Source organism: Poecilia latipinna, unplaced genomic scaffold (assembly GCF_001443285.1).
Source record: "Poecilia latipinna isolate Pla-1442-1.1 unplaced genomic scaffold, P_latipinna-1.0 Scaffold1629, whole genome shotgun sequence".
Lineage (NCBI taxonomy): Eukaryota > Metazoa > Chordata > Actinopteri > Cyprinodontiformes > Poeciliidae > Poecilia > Poecilia latipinna.
Genome location: NW_015114245.1, coordinates 50434 through 76695, shown reverse-complemented (window position 1 = coordinate 76695; position 26262 = coordinate 50434). Strand labels below are relative to the sequence as shown.

The following is a 26262-nucleotide window of genomic DNA, read 5'->3' as shown; positions in this document are numbered from 1 at the left end:
CCCCCTAGGGGGCGCGCCCCACAGTTTTGGAACCTCTGGTTTATAGGAAAATGGAGGAAGCTAAATTAATTGTGATATTGCTAGGAAACCTGTCATAGGCTGCAGGAGGAGATTCCCTTCCTGGATCACACTGACCCTAAACTTGCAGCCAGAGCTACAAGGATCACAATCAAAACATATTTAAGAATGATCCAGTCAGAGAGAATCCAGTGGAGAGTCTGTGATCCTTTTGCAAAAGTTAATAAATAGAAAATGTGTTCTTTAGATGTGGAAAGCCATTAGACACATACCCCATATCACGTATACTTCTTGTTTCACTTCACAGTTACATACTACTTTGTACTGGCCTATCAGAAATATTGAGGTTGTGAGAATATGTGAAAAATAAGTGTGACTATTTTTGCAAGGAGCCCTATTCATATGAGAAACATCATGGGAAAGGCTTTTTACTTTGAATCTGTATTAGAAATCAATAAATGCTCCTTAAAATGTAGATGTTCTAACAGATTCACAGCAAAAACTAAATCCTAAAGACAACCAAATACTGAAATTCTATTAAAAGCAATCTAATTGCAGAAAGTCACAGAGGGATATATGAGCTTAAACAATGTGTCTAAACACTGACAGCCTCATTACCTAAAGTTGGTCTTCTACAATTGTCTATTTTTTACTGAAGCAATCTTTATATGAATCCTGTCATGGTATTAGTTATTTATTCTGAAACAGGATGGTTGCAGAATATTTAGGGCATTAGCCGTATTGACCATCCTCGTTGGAGGGTGAGGGGGACGAAGATCCGGATTTGGGGGAATATCTTCTTCTGTTGCTGACTGATGAGCAGCAGGAGGCCTGAGGAGATGGATCCTCTCTGCTCCAAAAACTGCCTTTGAAAATCAGCGACTGTATCACAACACAGTGTGTGTGTGAGGAGAAAGAGGAGGAAGAGGAGGAGGAGGAGCCAACACTTGTGGTTGGTGGAATAAAAAAAAAAAAAAAATCTGGGTCAGACCTGGGGTTGATAATGCTGATACCTTGTCATCACCATGGAAACACAGGTCCCGCCCCCATGACCCCTCACAACCTGACTTCCTTTCTGCCTGAAGCTCAGACCAGTGACAGAAACGCACAACTTCACATGCAAGGAGGAAAAAGGCAGACAGAGAAACAGCTAGACGGGGGGGAAAAAAGGATGGAGAGGGGAGTCGAGCAGACGTCCACTTTGACTTATTTCACTGGCTGAAACCAGACGTTGGGGTTGCATGGAAATATAAAAATGTGCTACGTTCTCATGCAGATGCACTTCAGACACAAATGAATTCAAGTACTTACATTTTTTTCATTATTTTACATATTGGAACACTTTTGAGTTTTAGTTTACTATCGAGGAAACAGACAACACCTTTTAATTTGAAAGGCTGACTAGCTTACTTAGTTGCCAAGTAGCTTACTTAGCAAAGCGAGTGCTTTTATTAAAAAGAAGATTGACTCATCAGATCTATTCTATGCCTGAATGGTTTTATCTGCCAAGCAAGGCAGCCACTAAAATGTCCATTAACTTTTTCGAATGAAACTTAAACTTCCTGTGATGCTCACATTGCCTCTCATTAATGGGGAAAAGAGGAAGCCGGCTGCAGGTCAACAAATTCAGAGGCATCTCATTAGACCTGATTCAAGGATAAACTTAGTCTGTTGACAAAGTCTGACGTGAATATGACAGGAAATGCTGCTGTTGCCTCTAAAGTAATCACATGTCATGTGGTAATGCAAGATAAAACTGCGGTGAAAAAGAAAAAAATACACCCTGCTTGATGCCATCCAGCCTTTTTTAAACTTTGACAATTTGAGCACAACAGAAATAACAAAATTGGATCAGAAGTGTTTTTTTCAAAATATGACAGTCAGATTCCCCACATAACATGAAGTGCACCCACTTTTTTCCACCGACTGCAACATCAAACACGGGTCAGATAAAGAACTCACCTAATTTGCTTTGCATAGTTGATTTCGATCTCCGATCGCTCCTTCACAAATTTGTTGTACTTCTCCACAAACTCGATCCCCCACTGCGTGTGCTTCTCCAAGTTATCAAACTGATCCTGTAGAGAACAAGAGGTGAAAATGATTAGGTTGCATGATTAGTGCAGAACATTTTACTGAGCGAAGAACAGAGATGCACCGTTATTATTGTGACGACAATCTTTTTCAGCCAAGTCATTGAACTCACAATGCTGTTTGTTGTGAGCAGTGTGCTGCTCTTATAGACTGAGAGCCTTATGTCAATTTCAGAGTTATATATTGACATTCTCAAGACGCATGGCGACCACAATTAGTAATGCAAGTTTCAAACATCATTTTGCCTTTAATTTAAAATAGTATAACCTTATTTTACAGCGAACACTGCACTTCTTTGTCTGTGATGTCCCCTCTTCCCTTAAAATAAATAGCGGCTACTCAAAAAAAAGGTGATGACGAGCTATTATATGCTGCTTATGATAGAAATCACAAACAGCTAAAGCTAATCTTCCATCTTGACCGTCTTGACCTGTGGAGCTGTTCAAACTGCTTTAATCATCTAACAGGTTACGTAGGGGCAAAGCTACACCTCCTTTAGATGGTCATGTTGAGTATATGTAAATACTATATTACTTTTAGAATGGATTTTGAGGTAAAACCCCCATGTGCATGGGGTGACCTTTTCGTTCACATCTGCGCAATGCATTCCCCAGCGAAAGGCGTCTCACCAGAAACACGACACTCGTCTCTCCATAAGCAGTTAATCAGCGCTACCAGTTTCACCAGAGGCTTCTCCTTCAGATCCAAATATGATTTAAAAAGTGTGGGATGTTCCAGAGCCTTATAGTAAATCCAGACCCCAGCAGTCTATAGCATTGATAACCAAACGCAGCTGCTCAGACTGAAGTCATTATTCAAGACTCGCTCGTGACTTGTGGGGGAAAGTATGAGCATTGACTTGGCTAAGGTCACGTCGGGAAAGTTGTCAGATCAGGAAGGAGAGCGAATAATTCATCTGGCAAATCAGCACACATACGTCACGTCTAAATCCAGACAATATTACCTAATCTAACCACACAAAGACAAAAAAAAAACATAAAATGTGACCTTGGTGTGGCTCCAACAGTCTCCCATCCTCTCCTCCACCATGTCTTTAGTCTTCTCTACGTCCGACTAATAAGGGGAGAATCTTAGAAGGTGTCAGCACCAGAAAAAAGAAAAACCTATGTGATTTTTAAGCGAACCGTGCAGAATGATACAGCAGTGCTTCTAGCATCCTGCACTGAAAGTAAAGTGATACAGGAAGTGGTTGTGGTGATGAAAAAGATGAAGAGGTGTGCTTCAGTCTGCAGCTCTGTGAAGCAATGTCAGGTTGTCGTAGAGGAAAGCCAAATGTCTTTTTAATATCGCCTAGATTTGTGCAGAACTTCATCGCTTTACTGCAGTAAAATCTCATCACATGAGGCGTGATAAAATCACTTCCACACCCCTGAATGAAAACACTAAGGAACTGAACGACTCTCAATTGAAGCACTCAAAGTAAGCAATAGAATGAGGAGGGGTGGGGGGGCTCCCAGACTGCATTGTCAGCCAATTTCAATGAGAAACCCCTCAACACAGTCAGGGAAATCAATGGATAAAACCCAAACAATAAGACTTTCTCTGCTTTGGGTGAAGAATCTTCCTTTGGAATTCCTGTTTATGCTTCTTCTAAATCCCCAAATGCTTTCTTTGAAGTTTGTTCCAAGTGAAGTATCAAAACTTAATTTACTTCATCTCAAACACAAAGCGAGTATTCAGGACAAAATAAAAGACAACATACAGCCCACGTCAGAGCAGCTAAATCATGCACGATAAAAACCTCCTCTCCTCCTCCTCCACACGCATTTCTCGGATTACCCTTTTCTGCAGGGGCACCATCTTATCCGGTAGCTCTCAGCGTGGAAACATCCAAACTCTGGAAAATGCCCATTCAATTCACCGCCCTCTGAGTGAATGCGGTGAAAAGCTAAAGTTAGTTTGGAGAGGTCATCCACGAGACCTTTGTCTGGGTATCCCAAGTGGGAGCAAGTGCAGATCAGCAGAAGCGTGCCGAGGTTGGGAACGAAGTCTCCTGACCCCCTCCCCACCCCGCAACCTTCCACACACACTAAAAAAGGAGCTGGTTCAAGTAATTCCTGATTTTCTGGAAGGAGTAAAAGGGAAAAAAAAATGTGAGTGAAGGGAAAGATCCAAAGCCTGGCTGGTTCACTCAACAACCAAATGAATATGAGTCCCTGGCTGCCAGCAGCGTTCAGGCTTAATGCTCCATCAGGCGTAAGGTGGAATAAGTGGGATGAGAGAAGAGGACAGAGAGGGAGAGAGAGAGAGCGGCAAAACAAAGGGAGGGGGCTTGAAAGGACTAGGAATGACACAAGAGGCGGGATTACTCAAGAGGAGATTACATATGGTTGGGGGTTGGGAGCCACTTTAAGTTTGCAAACCTCTCCAAAGTGTGAAAATCGAATTAACTATACAGCAAACCAATAAAAAAACCAACAAAAGTGCAAAGCTTCTTGTTCAGGTGGTGATGAGTCACTGGGAGGTGATGCTCATGCCGGAGTAAAATGGAAAAGCCATCAGTGGCGCAATGTCCAAGCTACACTAGAAACATCGGATTAATAATTTATGATTCTCAGGCAGGGAACTGTTAAGAAAACACACATTATGAGAAGTGATTGTGATGTATACTGTTACAGCCTTCCTCCTTATCACATCAAACTGCTGCCATTCCAGCCAGTCAAGTATTTAAACCCATCAAAGTCTATCGTCTCTCCATGACCAGATGGAGCAGATCTAATAACAAAAATCTATAAAAAATTATAAAAATATATAAAAAAGCAAAGGACAGCACAAGAGCATTAGGAAGTTTTCCTTCATTTTATGTATGTTTAAGCTTTGTTTTTGTCAGTATAATAAATTTCCGGGTCATAAGTTTGCAAGACTATGAATAAAATAACCAGCCACACTTTAATCAGCAAGTAGTGATTTTTGTCTAGCCTGTTCTTTCTAATTTTCACCAGATTTGATTTTTTTATTTCAATTTATGTAGCGCAAGAAAAAGTTTGATTATCCTCATGTAAACCACAATACATATGTCTTTAACCGTGATAAGACCTTCATTAAAGTAAAAAAAAAAAAAAAATTGGACAAAACAGGATGGTGTGTTTTTTAAGCTGTGAATGACTCATAGTTCTCAGTTTTGATGCATTTAATTAATAGAGCCTCCAGATTAGCTAGAGGCTAAAGCTAATGGCTAGTCAGAGAAGGGTTAAAACCAAACTACCCCCTTCTCACAAAACTTAACAGCAGTTAGCACAAATGCAATTTTATGAGCCTTTAAGCTGTCATCATGTTTGTATTGAACAATTATTTTTATTGAAACCACTGATTGATCACACAGGAAACTGAGTTGGGAGGTGGTGCATCACTAGTGATCTTCCTGAATGAAACAAATACTTGTGCAACACGTAAAACGGTTCCAGTCAGAGTAATGGTCTGATATAAAAGCAAAGTGGTACAAAAATTAAAACTACATATGCACTTTTGAGTGAAGGCTGATCTATAGATTTTTACATGGACTTATTTTATTGTTGGGTAATTACTCTGAACTAATCATCTGGATCAGACTTAAATTATTCAACAACACTTTGTAACACAGCTGCACTACTTAGTAAAAATTATGTTATAAAAGACCCATTATTTGACAGTGTGTATTATTTTGAGAGCAGTCTTTTGTTTTCATATGGGTTTGACTATGTTAAGTGATTTAAAGGCAAAAATGATTAGGAATTTTTATCTACTTTTTACTTAATATATATATACATATATATATATATATATATATATATATATATATATGTATATATATATATATATATATATATATGTAATGTCATATTTTAGGTTTAATTCATCAATCCACAAGTTTTCCTAAAGGTCAGATATTAACTGCTTATAAACTTGCTCCAGGACCTCATGTCAAACATCGTAAACTATTACTTTAAATAATAGGTAACATTTCTGTTTTATTATTTTTAAACCTGTATCCCCGAGCTGGAAATGTAAATCACCACTGTCCTAATGATGTGTACGGTTAAAAATATTTTGACTACACATGAAAAAAAGGAACACACTTCTCTTTTACTCAAAGTTCACTCATGGAGCATGTATGCAAATTACGCACTGTTAGCAACTCTGTCATGGTTGACTGCATTAGGGTCAAACCTGCATGCAGAAGTGAATTTTCTTCCTTCTCTCCTAATAAATCCCTGTCCTGACCTTTACCTGCTTCTGTTCTTTCATCTGCCAGCCTCTGATGCCTAGCCTTGTTCCCAGATCAAGGAATATACAATGTAGGAGATCCCCTCCAGAACCACTCAGCTTGTTATTTCAGGCCACAGCTCCAACTCACTGTGTTTCACATACTATTGTAGTAGAACACGAACTGAAAATAAATAGAACTCTGATGCTAACAAACACTTAGCAGCATGCAGGAAATTAGAAAAAAGGGTCAAAAATAGAAGATATTTTAGCACTTCCTAAATACATAGGTTCCCCATTGGTGGTAAGAAATGAAAACAAGTGCATGTTTGTTTCATAGGAATGGTTTTCTGACCCTGCAAAATCCCTCCTAAGTAGAAAGCCGGGGATTATGGTGCAGGTTAACGTATCGGACTAGTGGTTAATCTAAACTAATGTACATTATTTAGCAACCTGTTCAGTCCAAATTATTCAATCAAAGACATAAGGAGATGCTTTATTAGTGTCCAGCACAGACAGAGAACTCATAAAACAACAAACAGTGGGGAGTGCGTCTGTGTGTGAGTCTGCTCAGTGTATGGTTTGTTATGTGCACTTCATCTAAGGGTGGATATAAAGATAAGTCTTCATGCTTACTTCATTTATTAACAGGGAAAAAGTGATGTGTAATGTATAAAATAATCCCACAGTGGTTGTAATTCCCTTATCTAACACAGATGGCAGTAGAGAGTAAAGTTGTCAAACAAAACCCCTCAAATTTAAATATTTACATAAGAGACCTCAAAAGATACTGACAACTTTTAAAGGAATTTATGAGTCTCACAGAAAGTGGAGCATTTAAAAAAAATCCACATAAAAATGTAATCTAATATTATAGATGTTCCTTTTTTTAAAACCTAAAACAAAGCTGATAAAAAAATGGAAAGAAAAGAGTGGCAGTAAAGGCCCTCTTGTGCCACATCATAAAAGAGAATAGAGTGAATTTACAACATAATGGTAAAAGAAATGTACTGATTTTAAACTCCCTGAGCAAACATTTCTGGGGACATCTTTGCTTAATGGGTTATAGCCACCTCCACGTAAGGCGCCGTGCTGCTCTGGTGGTCACAGCTGAAATCAATACGCTATTAAAAAGACAAGAGGGGAAAACAGAGCCGCTTGTTGGCTAACAAAATGTAAAGAACGGACAACGCAAACAGGAAATTGCAAACTAGCAAATTGGAGAAGAGGCAAATGTACCAAAGCAGTATTTCATTATTTAGCAAGTTGGTCACAAATGCACTGTTGCAGTTTTCTGACCCTGAGCTGCACAAATTACACAAGGAAAGAAAAGTCCAAATAAACAGATCTGAACCTAGAAGGGGCACATGGAGGACGTTTTAGATGAATATTATCAAGGAGAATGGTGGAGACTTCAGTACTTTTCCGCGCCTGTCAGTGGGCGAGAAGAGAAACACAACATGCGGGGATCAGCAGGGTTTGAGAAGACAGATGTTCAGAGAACATTGAGAAAAGAAGCCTTTTTTTCTTTTTCATTTGTTCAGCATATTGACTGGGGAGTAAAGACTGATAGGTGGGTTTGGGTTCGTCATGCTGAAAGCAACCACTAACCCCCTAAACCTTTCCAGCAGAGGAGCCAACTTCTGTTTTAAGACAATGACTTTTTATTCCAATTTTGTCACATCACAACCAGAAATTTCAATAAGATTTTCTGCTACAGACCATTTACTTTAGCCTGTTTTATTTTGATAACTCTAAATCTAGAGCTAGAAATTGCATTCAGATGTCATTGGAAAGCAGTCAATCCTCGCAGTGAAACATGGTGGCGGCAATCTAAAGCTGTGGGGATGCTTTTCAGTGAATCAGTAGTGAGAAGGGAAGAGTTGATGGGAAAGTGGATGGAGTTTTGTGCAGCAGAAAATTATTAGAGGCTGCAAAAGACTTGATACGGGGGCCAAGGTTCACGTTGCAGCAGGACCTTCGCTTACAGCCAGAATTATAATGTCTTGGTTTACAACAGAGAATTTTCTTAGAGTTAGAATGGCTAAAATCTAAGCTGGAATCTGTGGCAATGCTTGACAGGTTATGTTTAAATGCAAAGTTTGACCAATCTGACTAAGCTGGAGCTATTTTGCAAGGAAAATATCCTGGAGGGTTTGGTTTTCTACAAACTATTGTTCAGGAGGGCTGAATACAAGTGTGCGTTACAGGGTTTCCCCAGGCTTCACTAACTCAAATTTTAGACTTTTTAAGACCACTATGAATGGAATTTAAGACTTTTATCTCCACAGAAATGTACAGACTTTGTCCAGTCAAATGGTGAATAAATTTGCACTGACCCACGATAGATGCAAAAAAAGTTATCAAGCTAGTCGGCTAGATAAGGTATGTTATCAGTGAGTTACTGGTAGCCTCAACTATCTCGAGTCGCAGAACGCAATGACAATGTCTGAGTGCGACCCAAACATTTGCCTGACAGAAAAGACCCGCAAGAAAGAAAATACACTCAATATGCAAGATTAAACAGTCCTAACAAGACCTGTGGTTACAATGTTAAAGGCCAACTTCCATTTTTAAATGAATTTAAGACATTTAATTTAAGACTTTTTAAGGATGCGCACGCAGACACCCTGTTCACACAGAACTATGAAAACTATAATTCTCATTCCCCTTCACAAATTTGTAAGTCTATCACAAAAAATACCAATACAAGTTTGAAATTGTAATGTGGTAAAGGATTTTTGGAAGGCCCTGTAGTCTAACTTACTTAAATACAAGAAGAGCTTGATGTTGAAACAAAAAAATACGAAAGGTTTAATTCTTTGTCAGGTAGCCTCATTAGCTGACAAATCCAAACCTGGAGAGATAATGAGAACAAACAGAAAGAAACAGCAGCCATCCAGATCTGTTCAGTGGGCTGTGAGAGTCCAACCAATTAAAATAACCAACAAACGACTGAATTGTTCCAGCAAAGGGCCTCCTGGCCTCGGTGGGGGGAAAAAAAAGTACACAAAATGTTGGAAAATCTGGACTTGTCCTTTCATAATTATTCATAACCTCAAAGAACACAGAGGAACCAACAGAGCGGACCCAACCGCACACTTCACAGACTCAAAGCGAGGCTGTATCTGGTCGACCAGAACCTCCCGCCATACATGAGCCGACTGCTGCAGGCGGTACAGGGCTTCATGATGGTGGGCGTCCCGCAGCAAGAACAAATATTTAACAGAGATGCCAAGCCTCCTCTCGAACACATTGCGCTTTGTCCGAGAAATCGGCGTCTGAAACAAAGCATCTGCGGCCCTGTGCAGCTACAGTATCAGAGAGGATTCACAGGAAAACATGCAAACTTGCACAAATAAAAACAGATGATCATATGTGTGTCCACAGCAGATGTCATCTGATATTTTAGTTCTGGTTATCAGAGTGGTCATGAGCTGCCTGTGACCTCAGCAGAAATGAGGACTTTTTAATACGGAAATGCAAAGAAATCTGATCAGGCACAAACAAAACAGTCTTGGGTAACGTTTTCTCATCATATTCATGGATATATTTGTAAAACTCTAATAATAAAGGGTATGAATGACTTTAATATTGCTAGTTAGAGGCTTTTAATGCATGCAATCTGCTGTTCTTATTATTTATGGTCAATCACTGAGTCAGAAAAAGTTTTTCCATCTTAAAGATTTCTTCTATTTATGTGTTTTGTGTCATTAACATTGACTTTTTAAAATAAATATATTAATATATGTATTTGCCAGATTTGTAGAATATCAGTATTCTTGTTTAAAAACTCTCCAGTTTGACTAAATTAAAACAATTCTTTGAAGAAGGCTGAGCCAAAAGTGAAAGAAAAGACTTTTACCCAGATATGAACACTTGATAATTGTTGCAACAGGTGGCAACAACACAAGGCCAAGTTGTTTAAAGCAGCTTTTCTTAATAATAATAAATGAAATCATTATTTAAAAGCTCTCTCTTATATCTTGCAAAGCTACATTTAGCTGTTTTACTAATTTAAACCATCTGGAGCGGCTGCATACAATTACATGTGGTACTTTGTTGCACTTAAATTCTGAATCTTTGAGTCCAAATAAAACTCCACATGTGTTCCTAAACTTATGACAAAAAGAAACAAACAAGTAAGACGGCAAAAATGTATTTTTTTAGACTGCAATGCACTTTCTTTTGCAAAGTTTAATGAAAAATAGGACAAGATGACACACATTTGGAGGCAAATGATCACACATGACTGAGCAGCTGGTTTGTCCAAAGAGGACACCTCATGTTGGAACGCTATCAAGGTATTTATAGAAGCAACACCTCGCCTTGTCAGAAATGATAAGAGCAGCTTCCATTGGTAGATGTAACACTTCCTGTATGTCTTTCAAACTTCCTACCTATGCGTGTTGGCAGCACTGAGAGGCGTGACGTCTGAGTCGGCGCCTTCCTGTGATTAGTAACCATGTTTACTTAAAAGAAGCTGAAGTGTTTCAGCTAAGTGGAATTAAAACTCTGCAGACGTCAGATTGATTCAGTTGGAAAACCACAGTAGTTTTGAGCGCAGTCTATATGTCTGAAATGAGAACTTCCTGACTCCTCTGCTCACTTACAGCACTGGTCGTCTTCAACTGGAGGAGCGTCTGCAGATACTCCTCAAAGGGGCTCGCTGTGGGCTCCTCTTCCTTTTGCTCCTCTTCTTTTTCCGCTTTCACAGAAAGAGCGTTGTCGATGAGCACAAAAAAGTGGCTTCTTCTTCGCAACATAGTGCGAGGTTTTCTTACAAAGGAGAGCGCAGAAATCGGACGTCCTGGACGAAGTTAATCCATCTCAAGCGAAAAGCAGGTTTTGGTTGAATTTAAAAATCTTGATTGGTTCGATTTCCATAAAACTGTAGTGTAATGTTAAAGTTAGTCAAGGTAAGGTATTAAATTAAGAATATTTTTATCTCACAAGGCTGAAAAGAACCTCACCATGCCGAGGCAAAAGAACAGTGAGAGAAAGAACCAGCAGAGAACTTGATTAAATGACCCTGTTATTAATCTGATTACTGAACCTCCCTTGTACCTTTAACACCCATTAGGCTGCTCTGTGGATTAAGCCTACTAGGCCAGCTTGCACACATTAGCCATTGTTCCCCCTGAGCTGTTTTTGTTCCTTTTGGTGGGGATAAGGCTCTTTAATTCTTATAAAATATATTCCTAGGAATGAAGCAAACTTGAACTTTAACATTAACCCAATATCAATGAATTGCAACAACACCTACAACCACAAACTACTTGAAATGTGTGTAGGTTTCCCAAGTTAACACTTTCCAGAACCACATACTTGCTGTGGTTAGAGTTGCTAGTCTTTTGGGGTATGTGTTGGCGTCCATTGTATGGGGTATGTGTTGGCGTCCATCCTGCTTGATGTTTAACCTTTGCTCCTATCTCAAGTCTTTTGTAGGCTCTTTCCATCAACTCAGACTAGTTTACCTTTTTGTGCTGAAGAAAACCATCCCTACTGCATGATTCTACCTCTACCATATTTCATCACAAGTATGGTGTGTTACCCTGGGTCTCTTGGCTTGGATTATTTTTAAATAAATGCATGTGATTTTTAAAGAACCACAGTAACACTTTTTAAACTAGAGAACAGATACATTTAGTTCCTTATTTCCATTCTTGAGGGTACAGCCAATCAGCATCAAGAAATATAATTTTCCTACTTTGATTAACTTCCTAAGCTGATTTTTTTTATTGGAATATTTTAAATATGCTCAAGGAAAAAATTGTGAATTTTACACAAATTATTTAGTCACATTTCACAGAAAATTACTGAACCACGACTAGCCTGGGGTCCACTGTAGTTCGTTTTAGCCAAAGTTTTATTGTGGAGGGTCTAAAGAGCCACTTTCGACTCCGGAGCCAGAGGTTGCAGACCTAGCTTAGATGAACAGAAGCGCCACATGCTACTACACACTGCAAAGGCATCACAATGTCAGAGTTTGCAATATCGCAAAGGGCAACTTGAATGCAAACTTGGTCAGATCTTCTAATTCAAGTGTCATACATTAGTCCTCTCAATGTCATCCTTATATTTGGCCATTTGGAGTGCCTATTAGTGCCCTTGATTTTCACGGCAGATGTGTTTAGTGGACAAAATGCTAAAACTCAGATGTGGAGAAATTATAACAAAAGGGGACTTAATACAGCACACTAAACATTTCAGGAATTTATTTTAAAAGTTATTTTAAAAGTGTTTTTTTTTTACCTTCACAATTTTGCTCTACTTTACCACGTAAAATCCCAATAAAACACAACTGACAGTGATGAACATTACTGTCATTTTTCTGCATCTTGCTCTTACTGTGTAACACTGTAGTTAAAGCCCGGAACATGAAATGAAACAAACTGGAGGCACAAAGGGAGGAGCTAAAACACAATTCAGCAGGTTGAACTTCCTACTTGCAGTACCGTTGCTTCATAGGTCTTAGGTGAAACTTCTTGTCAGAGCAGCCATGCTGTTGTGACATGTTTCACTTCTAGCTGCACTAAAAAAAACTTAGATTGGCATGTTTCTCTGCAGAGCCAAAATATACCCTTCATGATTAACAGTTGTTTTTAAATTAAACCGTGACTGCAGCAGAGATTTTGCAACTTGGAGAAAAAATAAACTCCTAAAAAAATAGTTATTCTAGATTATAATTAAGTCAGCTGGCAAACACTGTGGATGTAAATGAGAGACTTCATAAAACATGTTCCTTATGCACTTTACTCTAAGGCCTCACTCCGGGGCTTGTGCACAGTTTCAGTTCATAAATAGATCAGTCAAATACTTTTTCTGTCAGGTCAGACGCTGCTTACATGCAGGGGCTGTTTACCGACTTACTTATTCGAGTCAGAACTGAGTCTGAGAAAATGAAGTCACAGTTCACAGTTTACAATTACTCAACCCAGTTCTTAGTAATATATTTCAGTTTTTCCTTTCAGTCTTAACAGCTTTGTTGTTTAAAAGTTTCTAAGGTTACAAACTTTAAAACAACATTCACAAGAAACAAGGGACTACAATCAAACACACATATTGTCTTAACACCTCACCAGTCAGAGGCCTGAAGACTATTTCTAAATATTACCTTAAAAAATAAAAGATAATTTGACTCATTTTTAGGGGAACATTACAGAAGGTTACTGAATTTTTAAATTATTAATATGCTCCACCCTGTCTGTTATTTTATTTTTTTAAACTGTTGACTCATCGAACTCTGCACTAACGTTCCAGTGTGACTGGACTGAAGATTTCATGCCCTAATGGCAAATAAAGAACCTTGAACTTAATATCTTGTTACACTGTGAAGATGCTTTGTCTGGACTGGTGAAGCATAACACCATGCCAAAAATTAACTTGCATTGTAGCACACTGTAAATTGTGCATCTTTTACCCCCAATACACACATAAGTGCTTAATTTCTTCATGTGTACCCATATAGAATTCATTTTTAGATACGTCAACATATGAAGCAAAATACTACGGCAATGCATTAGTGCCGAAATTTAGACTGTTGCCCAAATTATATTGCTGTAAAGTTCATATAAATAACTAACATTAAATGTGTGGTATTTTTGGATCTGTTATCAGATCCAAAAATAAGTTCTCATAAAAAAAAAAAAACTTTAATTGATGCATGGTAACTCTAGAAATACATGGCATGGAACCATACACCACCATTTCTTCCTCAGTTTTCAATAAGGTAAACAAAATCGAACTTTCCATTCGGGATGGGGGAATTAACTTGAGAAATGTATAATACATGGTTCCCTGCAACTAAATTAGCAAAATCTCTGCTGGAGTTTCCCAGGCTTTCTCTAAATTACGTGGCAGCCCTTTCACTCCACCCATGCATGCCTCGTTTCAGGATATGAGAAAAGATGGCACTTAATATAAGACTGCCTGACACAAGGAGGACTTTTTTCTTCCTCCCATTATGTTTCACATGATGTTGTACATGACGCGTCTCATGCTAGGCAGTGTATCGAGGGGAAAACACTGATTCAGAAACATAATTTGATTATGAATGAAACAATAAGTGATTACAACAGTGGAATCAGATCATAATCTAATTATGTCTGCTGCTTAGCATAACTAATATTTTATGCACCCAATGTACCACTTTTGTACAATTCAATTAAAAGCAGATTCACATCTGATTCACATGCACAAGAAGACAACGGACAATATCTGAACTCTACATAACAGATTAAGTAGAGTTTTAAAAGAAATTAGGAAAATTCCCAAAGTTGTGTCCATTAGGAGAATGACTCAGCTGGATGAGAGGAAAGGAAAGCAGAGGAGGCAACGTGAAGAGATTCAACGGGGGGTCAAGAGTGAGTGCTGGAATCATTTTCAGCAGTTTAACTGCTTTGAGGTAGCGAGAGACCACGGTGACATGCTTCAGTTTTTAACATGGTTTTGGGTCATTTCGGAAAAAGAAAAAAAAACTGTGGTAAAAGTGTTTGCACATGAACTGACCACATGTGGCACCTCCTGGAAACAGGGGGATTTTAAAGAAGCACGGTGACTCCGATTTGGCTACAGAAGCAACAAACTCACCGATGCGTGGCCTCAGACCGCAAATGTGCACAGATGGAGAACTGAGACCACAGCTCTTTGCTGTCGTGTTTGCCCACACTAAACTAGGAATTTAAAATGTATTAAGATGAATTCAACAGACATATTTGCTGCTGTATTTTCCTTCATCTTTCCTGGATGGTAACGAACCAACAGAAAAAAGAAATGAGCAATCTTGAGTCTGTTATAAGCTGTGGTTTCAAACTACACTGAAGATAGCATAAAATGGTGGGTAATTTTAGACTGAAGGTCAACAACCTGAGAAAGTTGTTTGTTCACAATCATCCACCTTGACTTACTATAAATAGCTAACAATGCTCTCTGCCGCCACTGCTGAGGAAACTTGACACAGTCACAACCTAACGATCAAATCACATCAACAGTATGTAGAACAATATAGCAGTAATTAGCAGAACGCGGACGACTGCAAGGCTCAATCAGTGGCTTCAGGACAATGGCTGATTTACAGTATGACAGCAGTGCTTTGAGACTGACTGTGCAAACAATACGAAGGGAAAAAAAAGGCAGTGATGAAACATTACAGGCTGCAACAAACGGTGCTGGGAAGGGACTGAGTCACTGTACTAAAGACAAGATGACCAATCGGTTCCAGCAACGGCTATCGTTCAGTTCTGAGGTGAGAAAACAGCTCCACTTACATAAGATATCCTTATACAAACCAAGAGGAGCATCTGATTAATCGTTTTTCTATGAATAAACCTCCCCTATTATAACATTCACTCACCAGTTTTTGATATAACATCTGCTTTTTGCAACTTTTTTAATCATTTCACTTGTTTTATAATTCATTGTTCTATCAAAATTGAATGAGATGTAGTTGTAATTATGGGTGACATGCGCATTAGCTCAGGGCGACATTTGAAAGTGTGGACAAACAAGTATAATATAAAAACACAACTCATTTGTTTGTCTCTGAAAAGTTTTCTATTGCTTTTATACATGTGCACTCAGTAGGGAGTTGATGCCACCTGCTTGCTGGTGAAAACAGAGAGTTCAAGGTAAGGTTGCTGTCAATCATTGAGAATCTGTGGTGTGAGGCGCAAGTTAGTCTGTCGTCTCCGTTAGTAGAAGTGGTTGGGTGCAACACCTCCAACAATCAATTAACAATTTACACTCAAAACACGGGAAAATGTGTCTTCTTGAAGAGTTCAGCTTAAATAATGTCATATGAATGCCTAAGAAGCTTGAATGTATCAAAAGCAATGGCATTAACTTTGCCCTTTGAACCTACTCCATGACACTTTGAAGCACTGCTTCTGTTAAGATTTGAAGTTTTTTAGTAAAATTCTAATTATTTTAATGATTGTGCCCATTTTTACACTTAGCCATTGTTAGGATCTCTGCTTCATGTCAGGTGTTTCATCAAAATTTAATCAGTGTGATTCACACTGCTGTTTTGCAGGAAATGTAGTTTTTCTAGTTTTGCTGGTGCTGCTTTATAAAAAGCAGAGCAGCAAAAAGGTAAAATAAAATGTGCAACATTCAACTGAAAGCTACAGCTAAATTTAATAAGTGTTAAGTCTTTATTTTTGCTCAAGTCTAGTAAAAATAGATTTGAGCACCACAAAGAATGACAACAGTAGGAGTTGAGTGATTAATTATGACACATTTTTATGAAAAACACTGAATCAAGGTTATTATAAAGAATCTCATCAGTCTATTCTTATTCCACACACACAGCTTACAAGTTGATAAAACAGTAGCTAAGACTTTAAATGAACAACTTAAAAGATGAAGTCCAAAATCGATGTTCAATAAACTTCCTTTAATAATAGCTTGGTTTAAATCTATTATTGCTACCTGTTTATCTGCATATCTAATTTTTCTAATTAAATCCTTCTTCATTCTACCCTCCTCTCTCAAGACTGCACTCAGATCAAATGTGGACGCGTTCATCATCATTTCACCATCACGTTTTTTCAAAGGGGCCTGAGGCAGTATCACAGAGTCAGCAGGTGTGTGGTGATGAGTGTAAGATTTAACGAGGAGCCCCGCTGTAGTCTGGCCAAGCTCTCAGGCTTTGATGGAAACAAGGTAGCTCATATTTCAAGTCCTGCAATGTCGAGCGAGCAGCAGGGGGGATGCAACTGAACCCAAAGTTCAGTTGCATCCCCCCTGCTGTCAGTTGCAGTTCAGGGTGACTCATGATGATATGCAGGAGCAGAAGAGACTGAGGAAATCTCAGCCTAACAACAGGCTGCTTCAAAGTCTAACTAACACTTCAAGGAAATCAGCTGAGACATCTCAGAGCTGGGAATGCACAACCAAACCAAGTCTAGGCCCCTTTGGCGACGTGTATTGAATGTCCCTTGTCTTTCCAGACAATCCTTTGCACAAAATTTAATCGAGAATGACAAGCAAGCAAGAAAATGTGTCTCCGATGCTGGGAATTCTTAAAGAACACAACCGAGCGTCACTACAGCGTTCGACTCACCTTAAGCTGCTGCTCTTTGATTAGAGTTTCAATCTTGTCCATGCTGCCGCATCAATACGTTGTGATCTGCCGAAAAATCGAGCTTTCATTCCACGCAGTTGGAAGACAACTGCATGCATCAGTATGAAAGGTAAGGTACATCTACTTCCCAAATGAATCACATGTGGGAAGTGAGTCGTTAAAGGTGCAGACGTGTGACAGCTGGACGGTTTTCCGCTTTACACTTTGTGCCGTCTTTGGTTGCAAAGCCCCATTGACACTGTTCCAGTTTTAGATCTGAGAAGTCTCTTGTCTTTTTGCAAAGCAGATCTAGCATGGTGTTGAAGGGTCACTGAATTAATTTAGCTGCAGAATACTCTTGCATTATTTCATGTTTATTTGTTTTTTGCTATGGTTTCAGTGCAAACTGGTCACATGCGCTACCAGATTTTACTTCCTTCTTCTTTAGTTGGATTTGTACATTATCCCTATTAAGAAAAAGTTGCATGCACGTGATTCATGTCAATTTCTCAATTCTCTCTGCTTGCATAAAACATTTTTTAAAAAAACTGCCAACTGCCTGTGCATTTCAACTAGGAGTGTCAGCACAGCTCAGTTAGTGGGCTGAATTCTGTCGAAATTTCATCCTGCTAGCTAAAAGCTAGATTACAACAATTCCTGCGCTATCTAGTTGGTAATTTCTCAAGGACAGGATGGTGATGACAACAAACACTCCCAGCCTGTGTTTATAAAGTTGGTGAATACTATAATCATTCCTGTGACGTTGCACTGAAGGCATTCAACGTTTTGGAGCTGAGTGACAGCTGTTTTACCTGAGGCGAGTCGCAAAAGCTGAAAACAAACGGCATCTGTCACAATCAGCTCTGCTTCCATTCTCTCAATTACACCAGCATCATAAGTGCTGATGCAATCGTCACAAAGTTTTTAAACCACTTCAGCTAAGATTTAGTCTTCTTCAGCCTTATTGTGAGTAACATTTAATTTCAATGCGAAAGTTTTTAATCAAACGGCAAGCGGACTGCATATCACAGTCCGACGTGCATGCGCACAGCCTCACCGCAGTCATGATGGTGAGAGGTTAAGCAACCTTGCCCTAGTTTAACTTCACTTCCTATCACTTGCTTTCCTGTTCGCAGCACAGGAACAACAGGATGAGTGCATCGAAATGTGCCATGCATGTGATGAAGACAGAGCGCTTGATCGTCGTTTTAATAAATGCGAGAATTAGTTAATGCGAAGAGCTGCAGCTAGCTGAATGAGCAACTTTTACTTTTGGCCAAGCTGTTCTAATGTGATAAGCTTATTATCACATTAGCACACTTCACTACAAACATCTATTTTATCTAAGAGAGTAAACGGAACAGATAAAACTGATAAAAAGCTGGAGAGTACACCATGGATTTGAATTTAGTCCCCTTTAAAAAAATCCAGCATAAGGCTTCCCAAAAGCCAAGTAGGGGACACAGTTTTGCTTGTCAGAATGGCATAGTCAAAGTGCAAACATTACCCTAGTTTGTTTATGCGGATTTTCCATCCACTCTGACTCAGTTATTTTGCCAAAAATGTGCAAAATTGTAGTCTTTAATTGTGCAAAGCTAGTAGAAATATACACCCAAAGAACCAATGGTGCTACTCCAACTGTGCTGAACATAAATGTAAGCCACACTTTCAGATGCTTTTTTTTTTGTAAAAGATTTTCAAAACCTGTTCTCATTTTTCTTTCTCCTTCCAATTGCAGAGCTTTGTTAGTCTGTATAATCCTAAATTTGTGATTTGAGCATGACAAAATATGGGAAACTTCACCAGGTGTGATTCATTCTGCAAGGTACCGCACATTTAGAGTTGCTAAATGACCAAATAAACAAAGCAATCCGTCGTCTTATTGTGATATTCTTGTCTTGTATTACATATAAAATACAGACACTTATGAGGGAACCTGTTTACATGACAAGGTGCTTAGCTGCACCCCTGTGCATAATAACTAAGCTTAATTTTAGCCTTCGGTACTACAGACCAGTTCTGCTTTGCATATAAGCATGGCTGCTGCCAGAGACAGGAAGGTTGCATGTTTTGCTACTCTGACACAACATGTCAAGCTGTGAACACCTTCCAATGCAACGAGCCACCTGCGGAGATGTACCGAGCGCTCTCTGTTTCCTTTCTGAACATACTGAGATTAAAGGAAAAAAAAGTCTGGATTATACTGAGTGTGCTGAGGAAATAAAGCTTTGGAAAAAAAAAAAAAAAGAAGGAGGAGGACAAAAAACCTCACCAACATTTTCTCAGAGTCAACTTGTACGTGTGTAAGCCTGCGAAGCACCTTTGGGCTATACTGGCTTTTCTGTGTGTGACTAAGCAATAGTAGTGACTCTCACATTGTAAATGTGAGTTAATCCAAGAGCTCCATATTGTTCCCAAAAACAATGTACTATAACTTTATAAATTTCAATATCTTGAGTATTATTCTTCCTCATAAAAACTCCAAAATAATAATAATACAACTAATAATAATACAACTCACTGATAGGCCTGGTATGGACCTATCAGTTTTATATAAAGTACAATGTTTGCAAAACAACAACAACAACAAAAACAATAAATAAAATAAAAGTATTTAGGCTGCCCCCAAAAAATGCAGCCCTGGGCTATTGCCCTTGTAAATCATTTCTAGAGTCTGGCCCCTTCTTCACTGAACCTGCATCAGAAATCCCTTAGTGTAGTAGCAATGTTAATCATCAATAATGAGGAATCCTTATTATATGACTCCAATAAAAGTAATCCACCAGCAAGTTGCTCAAAGTTATTTTGGTTTGAAGGCTTATAATCTGTCATACTGGCCATCCGGCTGAAACGGTGCTCAGAAACTGAACACAACCTAGCTAGGGTGAAATATAAAATTTTTAGAATTTATGTGGTTAGATTATAATATAGATTTGAGCATTTTTAATAATGTTTGTCTTCATATTACATTAAAAATACTTAACTAAGACACTGGTAAGACATGGCTTGTTTAGAGGTTTGAAATGGAAGTAGTCATTGGTTGAAGGGACCCAAAGTTATTTCCCCTTTTGAGTAATTCATCTGCCAGATACAACAAGAACACAACAACTCCATTTATATCTAGATGAGAGGCCACTTTATTCTTTGGTTTTACTCATTTTATTATGAACAAATGAATTTAAAGACAAGCTAATTATCACCACGATAGAGATTTACCATTTAGAAAAACTTTTATAACGTTGTCCTTTTTTAAGCAATTTTTTTACAACATTCTGCCAAAACCAAGCCAGCGAAAGACAGTTTTCTTAATTAGCCCAGATAGCAACTCTAACAGCTATTCAACCACATTTGGAAATCATCAGATATTGACAGGGGATTCAACTTAATCCACAGTACACATTTGGAAAAAGGCAAAGGCAACCTTTCTCCTTGTTTCTTTTGGGAGATTTTACTCTTTTGACTCTACCATTGTTGATAAAATTAACATTACTGCCAAATATTGAGCTTAAGTCACAACATAAAGTTCAGAGGTGCTTCATGCTTTTAGATCAGGTGTTTCAAGAAGACACATATCAAACCAAGTCTTCTGAAGGTCTAGCACATGAAACCTCACCGTCATTTATTCAAAATGAGTAAAGAATCATGCCAAACGGCAGACTCTCGGCCAATAAAATTACATGAGCCGTAATATATTTAAAGAAATCCCAGACAAAAGGAATTCCACTCTCCAGAGCTGCTTATTATCACCTCGTAAAAACGGTCGGACACAGGGCTGTTTTCATCATTTTCTGTTTGTCTCTTCCCACCCCTTACATCTAAATACGGTGAAATACTGTAACAGCGACAGAGAGGCAGGCCTGATAAAGGCCTACCTGCCTCCTTGAAAGTCGATTTGAGAGGGACGAAACGTGACATCACAGCAGAGGAATGCATTGCAGTGAGGTCACCGGGGCTGCTGCTTTGTCTCCTCCTGCTGCTGTGTGCCGCACAAAGCTTTGGAAAAATGATGAACCAACATAAACACGAGGAATATTAGATGCCACGCAAGGTCAGCCTTGAGTTTGTAGACTCCAGAGGTGGATTTTGGTAATTTAGGCCAAAATATGGCCTAAATCCGAGCTTCGGATAAAGTGCTAAAAAGCTGAGACTAAAATAAAAAGTTTTAGATATCCTTCCTGATTGATGTTAAACAAACTAATTTGCCAAAGTATTTGCGTCTCTTCAACTTTTCCACATTTTGTCACATTCACACCCCAAACTTCAATATATTTCATCAGGATTTTACATGACCAATCACTACTTAGTTGAATTTGTACATGACCCCCACAACGCCTTTTACTCTAACACACCTAAATAAAATCCAGCTTAACCAGAAGTCATCGAATAGGTAACCAGTAACCAAAGTTCAAATCTCTGTAATTTATACAGGTGTATTAATACACTTGTTCTGTAAAAGAGCCAAATAGGTTTGTTAGTGCTTGTGATGGTGGCAACATCATGCTTTTTATTTTTCTTGACTTCGAGGAGCAGGAATATGGATGGAGGGTAAATACTGGCCTGGTGACACCCAGGGCAGCATCACAGCAGGTTTAGAATGCAAAGAATACACGTGCATTTGTTGCAATGGCCTAATCAAAGTCTAGACCTACACCTAATATGTGGTAAAAATGGAACATTACTGTTCACAAAGGTTCTCCAGTCAACCTGACTGAGCTTGACCTACAAAGTTGATGCAAACATAACATTTACATATTCACATCTGGAAAGCAGAGAAAGTTGTTTCCATTAACTCAAGTGGGCTGAATACACACTTTTCAGATCTGTTTTTGTAAAAGAAATGGAAGCCACATTAATCTTTTACATTAATCTTTTCTTTCGCTTTGCAGTAATGTGATTTGTGTATCACATGTAATCCCCTAAAATACATGGAAGCGGGTGATTGTGAAGTGACAAAAAAATGTAAACATTATTTTGTTAAAGACGCTAAAATTTAGCAGTATTACGTGCGGTAACCCAAAAGCAGCCTGCCACATTGCGTACTGATGAAAGGAAGAACCATGTGTACTTCCTCTAGTTACATACTTCCTGTGAAAGGCACGGTACATGTGCATTTAATATATACCTGCTTTGGTACATATCCATCACACTGTAACAACATACAAGCAGCGCGAGGAGACAGCCTGTAACAACCGCCTCGCGTCCTTACACTGATCTGTTACATTGAAATTGTGAGGGGGTGTGTGTGTAAAGCGTGATTTGAAACGCACAAATGTGAACTAAAATGGATGGTGGGCTAGCGTTAGCTGCGGGCTTTTTTAGGGTTTTACTTCTGCCCGTACCTTCCTGCCGTTACTGTGACACATGGAGGGAGAAAACACATTAGCTCTGGTAAACAACGCGACAAATTAGCCTTAATGTCCCCGAGGCTGGACCTGCGCAGAGCGGCGCATGCTAATAAAAGCGTCGCTATAGCGGTAAAAGAAAAAAAAAATGGGGGCATGCTTATTTTTTATCTCCGAACCGTTACAGCCTCCCAGGCTGAATAACTAAAGAGTACAAGTGTGGCTGAGACTCACCCATAGCTCCGTCCCCCAGCTCATGGTTTCAGCGCGGTGTCCTCGGAATAATCCACAACTGCTACGGAGGTGTTTTTTCCCTCAACACACGCGCATACAGAGAAAACAGCGGCAGACAGACAGGGTTTTTTCTGTCTCTGATATATTCGCCTGTCACCCGCTCTTAGCAGTGGTAAACGTATCACCGCTCTCAGATTTTTTTCTTTTTTTCTTTTAGTGCCTCATCGTATCTGAATCACGCCGGAAGGTTAGAAGCTCCTGCATAATAATCTTCAAAGTGGATAGGCTCGCTATACGCAGCGCGCTACTCAATGACAGCTGTTCCTGCGCGTGCACTAGCAGCAGAGAGAGAGAGAGGGAAGCATGGCGGGGGGTGTCACTGCGGGGGCTGTCCAATAAAGCCTCAACCACCAATACTTTGCTCACTCACTATCTCCTGCGCAACCGAACAGGGGAGAGGCCCTGTTTAGAAATGCAGGAGCCTGAATGCGGGAGAGACGGTGGGGGGTAGTGGGAGGCTCAGGGAGAGGTCACCACCCGTGGCAGATGTTTAATTGAATACTCCCAGTGGGTTACATGCTAACCTCTGCTGAGCAACCCCACTTTCTCTAGACTTTCTCTCGATAGCTGCTCAATAACCTTATGTAAATTTGCGTGGCATTCACCCTGCAGCAAGCAGCTTTAGAGTCCCAAACTGCACGCATACAGGATGTTGCATTCAAGTTGCACAATTTTCGACGACAGACTGGCGCAGAGTCAACAGTGATCATAATCTGCCCTCTCCATTGCCATGACTTTATTCAAAACTTCAGACCTCTTGGTCTGTGGTTGTTTGCATATAGTCAGCTCTCTCTTTACACACATTTTGTCACGTTGTAACCACAAACCTCAGTGTATTTTATTGGGATATCATGAGATAGAGCAACACAAATAGTTGGGTGCATAATTAAACTGGGAAGTGAAAATAAATTCTACATAGTTTTCAAAGTCTTTTAAAAATAAAACCCTAAAAAGTGTGTATGCATTTCATGATTTCTCTCCTTGTAAGGCCCATTGGTCCAACAAATACTACATTGTGAAGACCAACTACTTCTAATGGGACTCAAAGCCCAGATCCCATAAGAAGAGGTGCTGTTTTGTGTTAGGGCCTAGGTTTAGGAATAGGGTGTGACTTGAGTTTAGACCAAACAGGGATAAAACTCACTAAAAAGTCTCAAGGAGTATTCATCTAGTTATTCCAAAACTAGTATAAAGTATAGTACAAAACAAATCTGTCAAAACATGACTGTCCATTATCTTGGCCATTATGAAAAAGTGGCTAGAGGAAAGGCATCCTGGTATGTTTTGACACCTGACACAGGCACTGAGAGTTCTGGTTCACTGATACCTTCCTAAAACCCTTCACATGCAAGCAAAGAAGTGTAGTATCCCTTGAAGAGATAAGGCATTAAAACATCCTCTTGTTTATCATAAAGAATCATCTTACTTCTCTGTAGATTGTTCTTTACTTTTCAGACTACTAACTGCCTCTTTAGGTAGCTAGTAGTCTGCTTAAAGAGGTGTAGCCCTTGTATCTGCAACAGCGCTGCCATCTAGTGGTGAAAAATAGAAACACACCAGTTTCTATCACGTTGCCCAAGACGCTTATTAGGATAAGTAACTAATAAACTTATCCTGCATGTGACTGGAACTGCGTGTGGTTTATTAAATTATACAGGAAACAGAGTCTAGATTAATTTGTTTCAGCAGGGGGTAATGAAGAAACGTCTGTAGTTCAATATTTGTATGATACACAAATGTTTTATTATATGAATTTGACTGTGCAATGTGGAAAAATATTTACAACTGGATGTCTTTAAGCCTAAGATACTCCTTGTTTCATGTGAAAAAATAATTCGACCAATGAACATATATGCTACCTTGTGAAATCAAATACATGTTGAGCAAGTGTTCTTTCATTTAATTGTTTTGTACAGCTTCATTATTATTAAGCATGTGCAGGCCTTTATGGATTATACTGTGATACAATAAGAGTATAGGTTTAAGTTTAAAGAATTATGCTTTTAGGAACTGTCTTATCATGTCTGCAGTACTATTGTACACCATCAGGGGGAGCTCAAAGGCTTTTTATGTCAAACAAGTGGTATGTACTCTGGATATTTGTGCTTAACTCAAAGATGCACGAACCAAATGTGTGTTTATTTATTTATGTGGTCACTTTTTTAAAACTTGTTCTGGAAAATAATTGGTTGCTTTGTGGTTCGTGATTTTTTTATTTGTCAGTCAATAAAACCAAAATACATTTACAGCACAGAACACAATGTACCTTAGGAAAGCAGTAACATTTGTATTAATTTTGGTGTTTTTCAGCATTCTATTTTATTTTGTTTTTGTTTCAATACTACAGTTTTTGTGGAAGTACATTGATGGAAATAAGTGCTAGAACATTTAGCTCATGGCCGCAGTTTGTTGACTCACAGTTCCTTTGCAAACATTAACACACCACACCAAGTCAACTCCACAGTTCTTGTTGACAGTGCGTATTTAGTCAAATTTGAAGAGTCTAACATTAACAACGGGGCTTACTCTTACACTAAGCCAGGTAAACGTACTCATTCCCATTGACCTTTTCACATTTTCTCATACTCTGACCACCAACTTCAGTGTATATTCCTGAGTTTCACTGCAAGTTACACACATGGGGGGATGTCTTTACTAATTCAGGGTGTTGCACTGGATTTAATTTAGCCAAATAAGAGAAAAGAAGGTGTGCACCAAAAACATCTGAAAGTCTGGAATTATTCAGTCTTGTTGATAAAAACATTTTAGAAAACCATCAATCTTGTGTTTTTTTTTCCACTTCATAATTATAGACTACTTTGTGTAGATTGATCATTCCAAATCGCAAAGAAATACCTTAAAGTGTTTGATTTTAATGCAGTAAAGTATGGAGAAGTTTACTAAGTATGACTCAAAATTAAAAAAGAAATAATTAAATCTTAAGGATGTTTTTTTTATATATGTCTATTTAAGATGTATTTAAATGGAGGTCAGTAACACTAACACTATCTCTACACATATTAGATTAGGATTATCTGCCACTTCATCATAATCCTCCAAATCATGTCAAGTAGAGCTCCTCGACGTAGCCGAAACGTCTTTGTCAGGGCGACTGGACAGTGTCAGATTATGGCCATGGATTGGATTATTACCACTAATCCAATTGAACATCTGCTTTAATCTGCAGTCAAACTAGTCTGATGCTGAGGGGTAACAGCGAACACCTAGAGATCATTACACTGGTAA

At 38.9% G+C, this 26262-nt stretch overlaps 1 protein-coding gene across 30 annotated transcripts in view; it reads right to left on the bottom strand.

The window, feature by feature from the left end:
- fnbp1b (formin binding protein 1b) overlaps positions 1 to 23335 on the bottom strand; it is a 65045-nt gene extending 41710 nt beyond the window's left edge. For 4 of the 30 annotated variants that reach the window (XR_001428335.1, XM_015059436.1, XM_015059438.1 and 1 more), the window contains exons 1-2: positions 10929 to 11275; positions 1981 to 2096 (exon numbers count right to left, since the gene is read on the bottom strand). Coding sequence is in view for 29 of the 30 variants with exons in the window: in XM_015059436.1 (XP_014914922.1) it covers positions 1981 to 2096; positions 10929 to 11081 (269 nt within the window). In the remaining variant the exon portion in view is untranslated. Of the gene's footprint in view, positions 1 to 1980; positions 2097 to 3120; positions 3278 to 3912; positions 4320 to 10928; positions 11276 to 17380; positions 17460 to 22956 lie in introns of those variants that run through there. The other 26 variants (XM_015059441.1, XM_015059443.1, XM_015059445.1 and 23 more) reach the window with 13 other exon arrangements.
- Positions 23336 to 26262: the final 2927 nt, after the last annotated feature.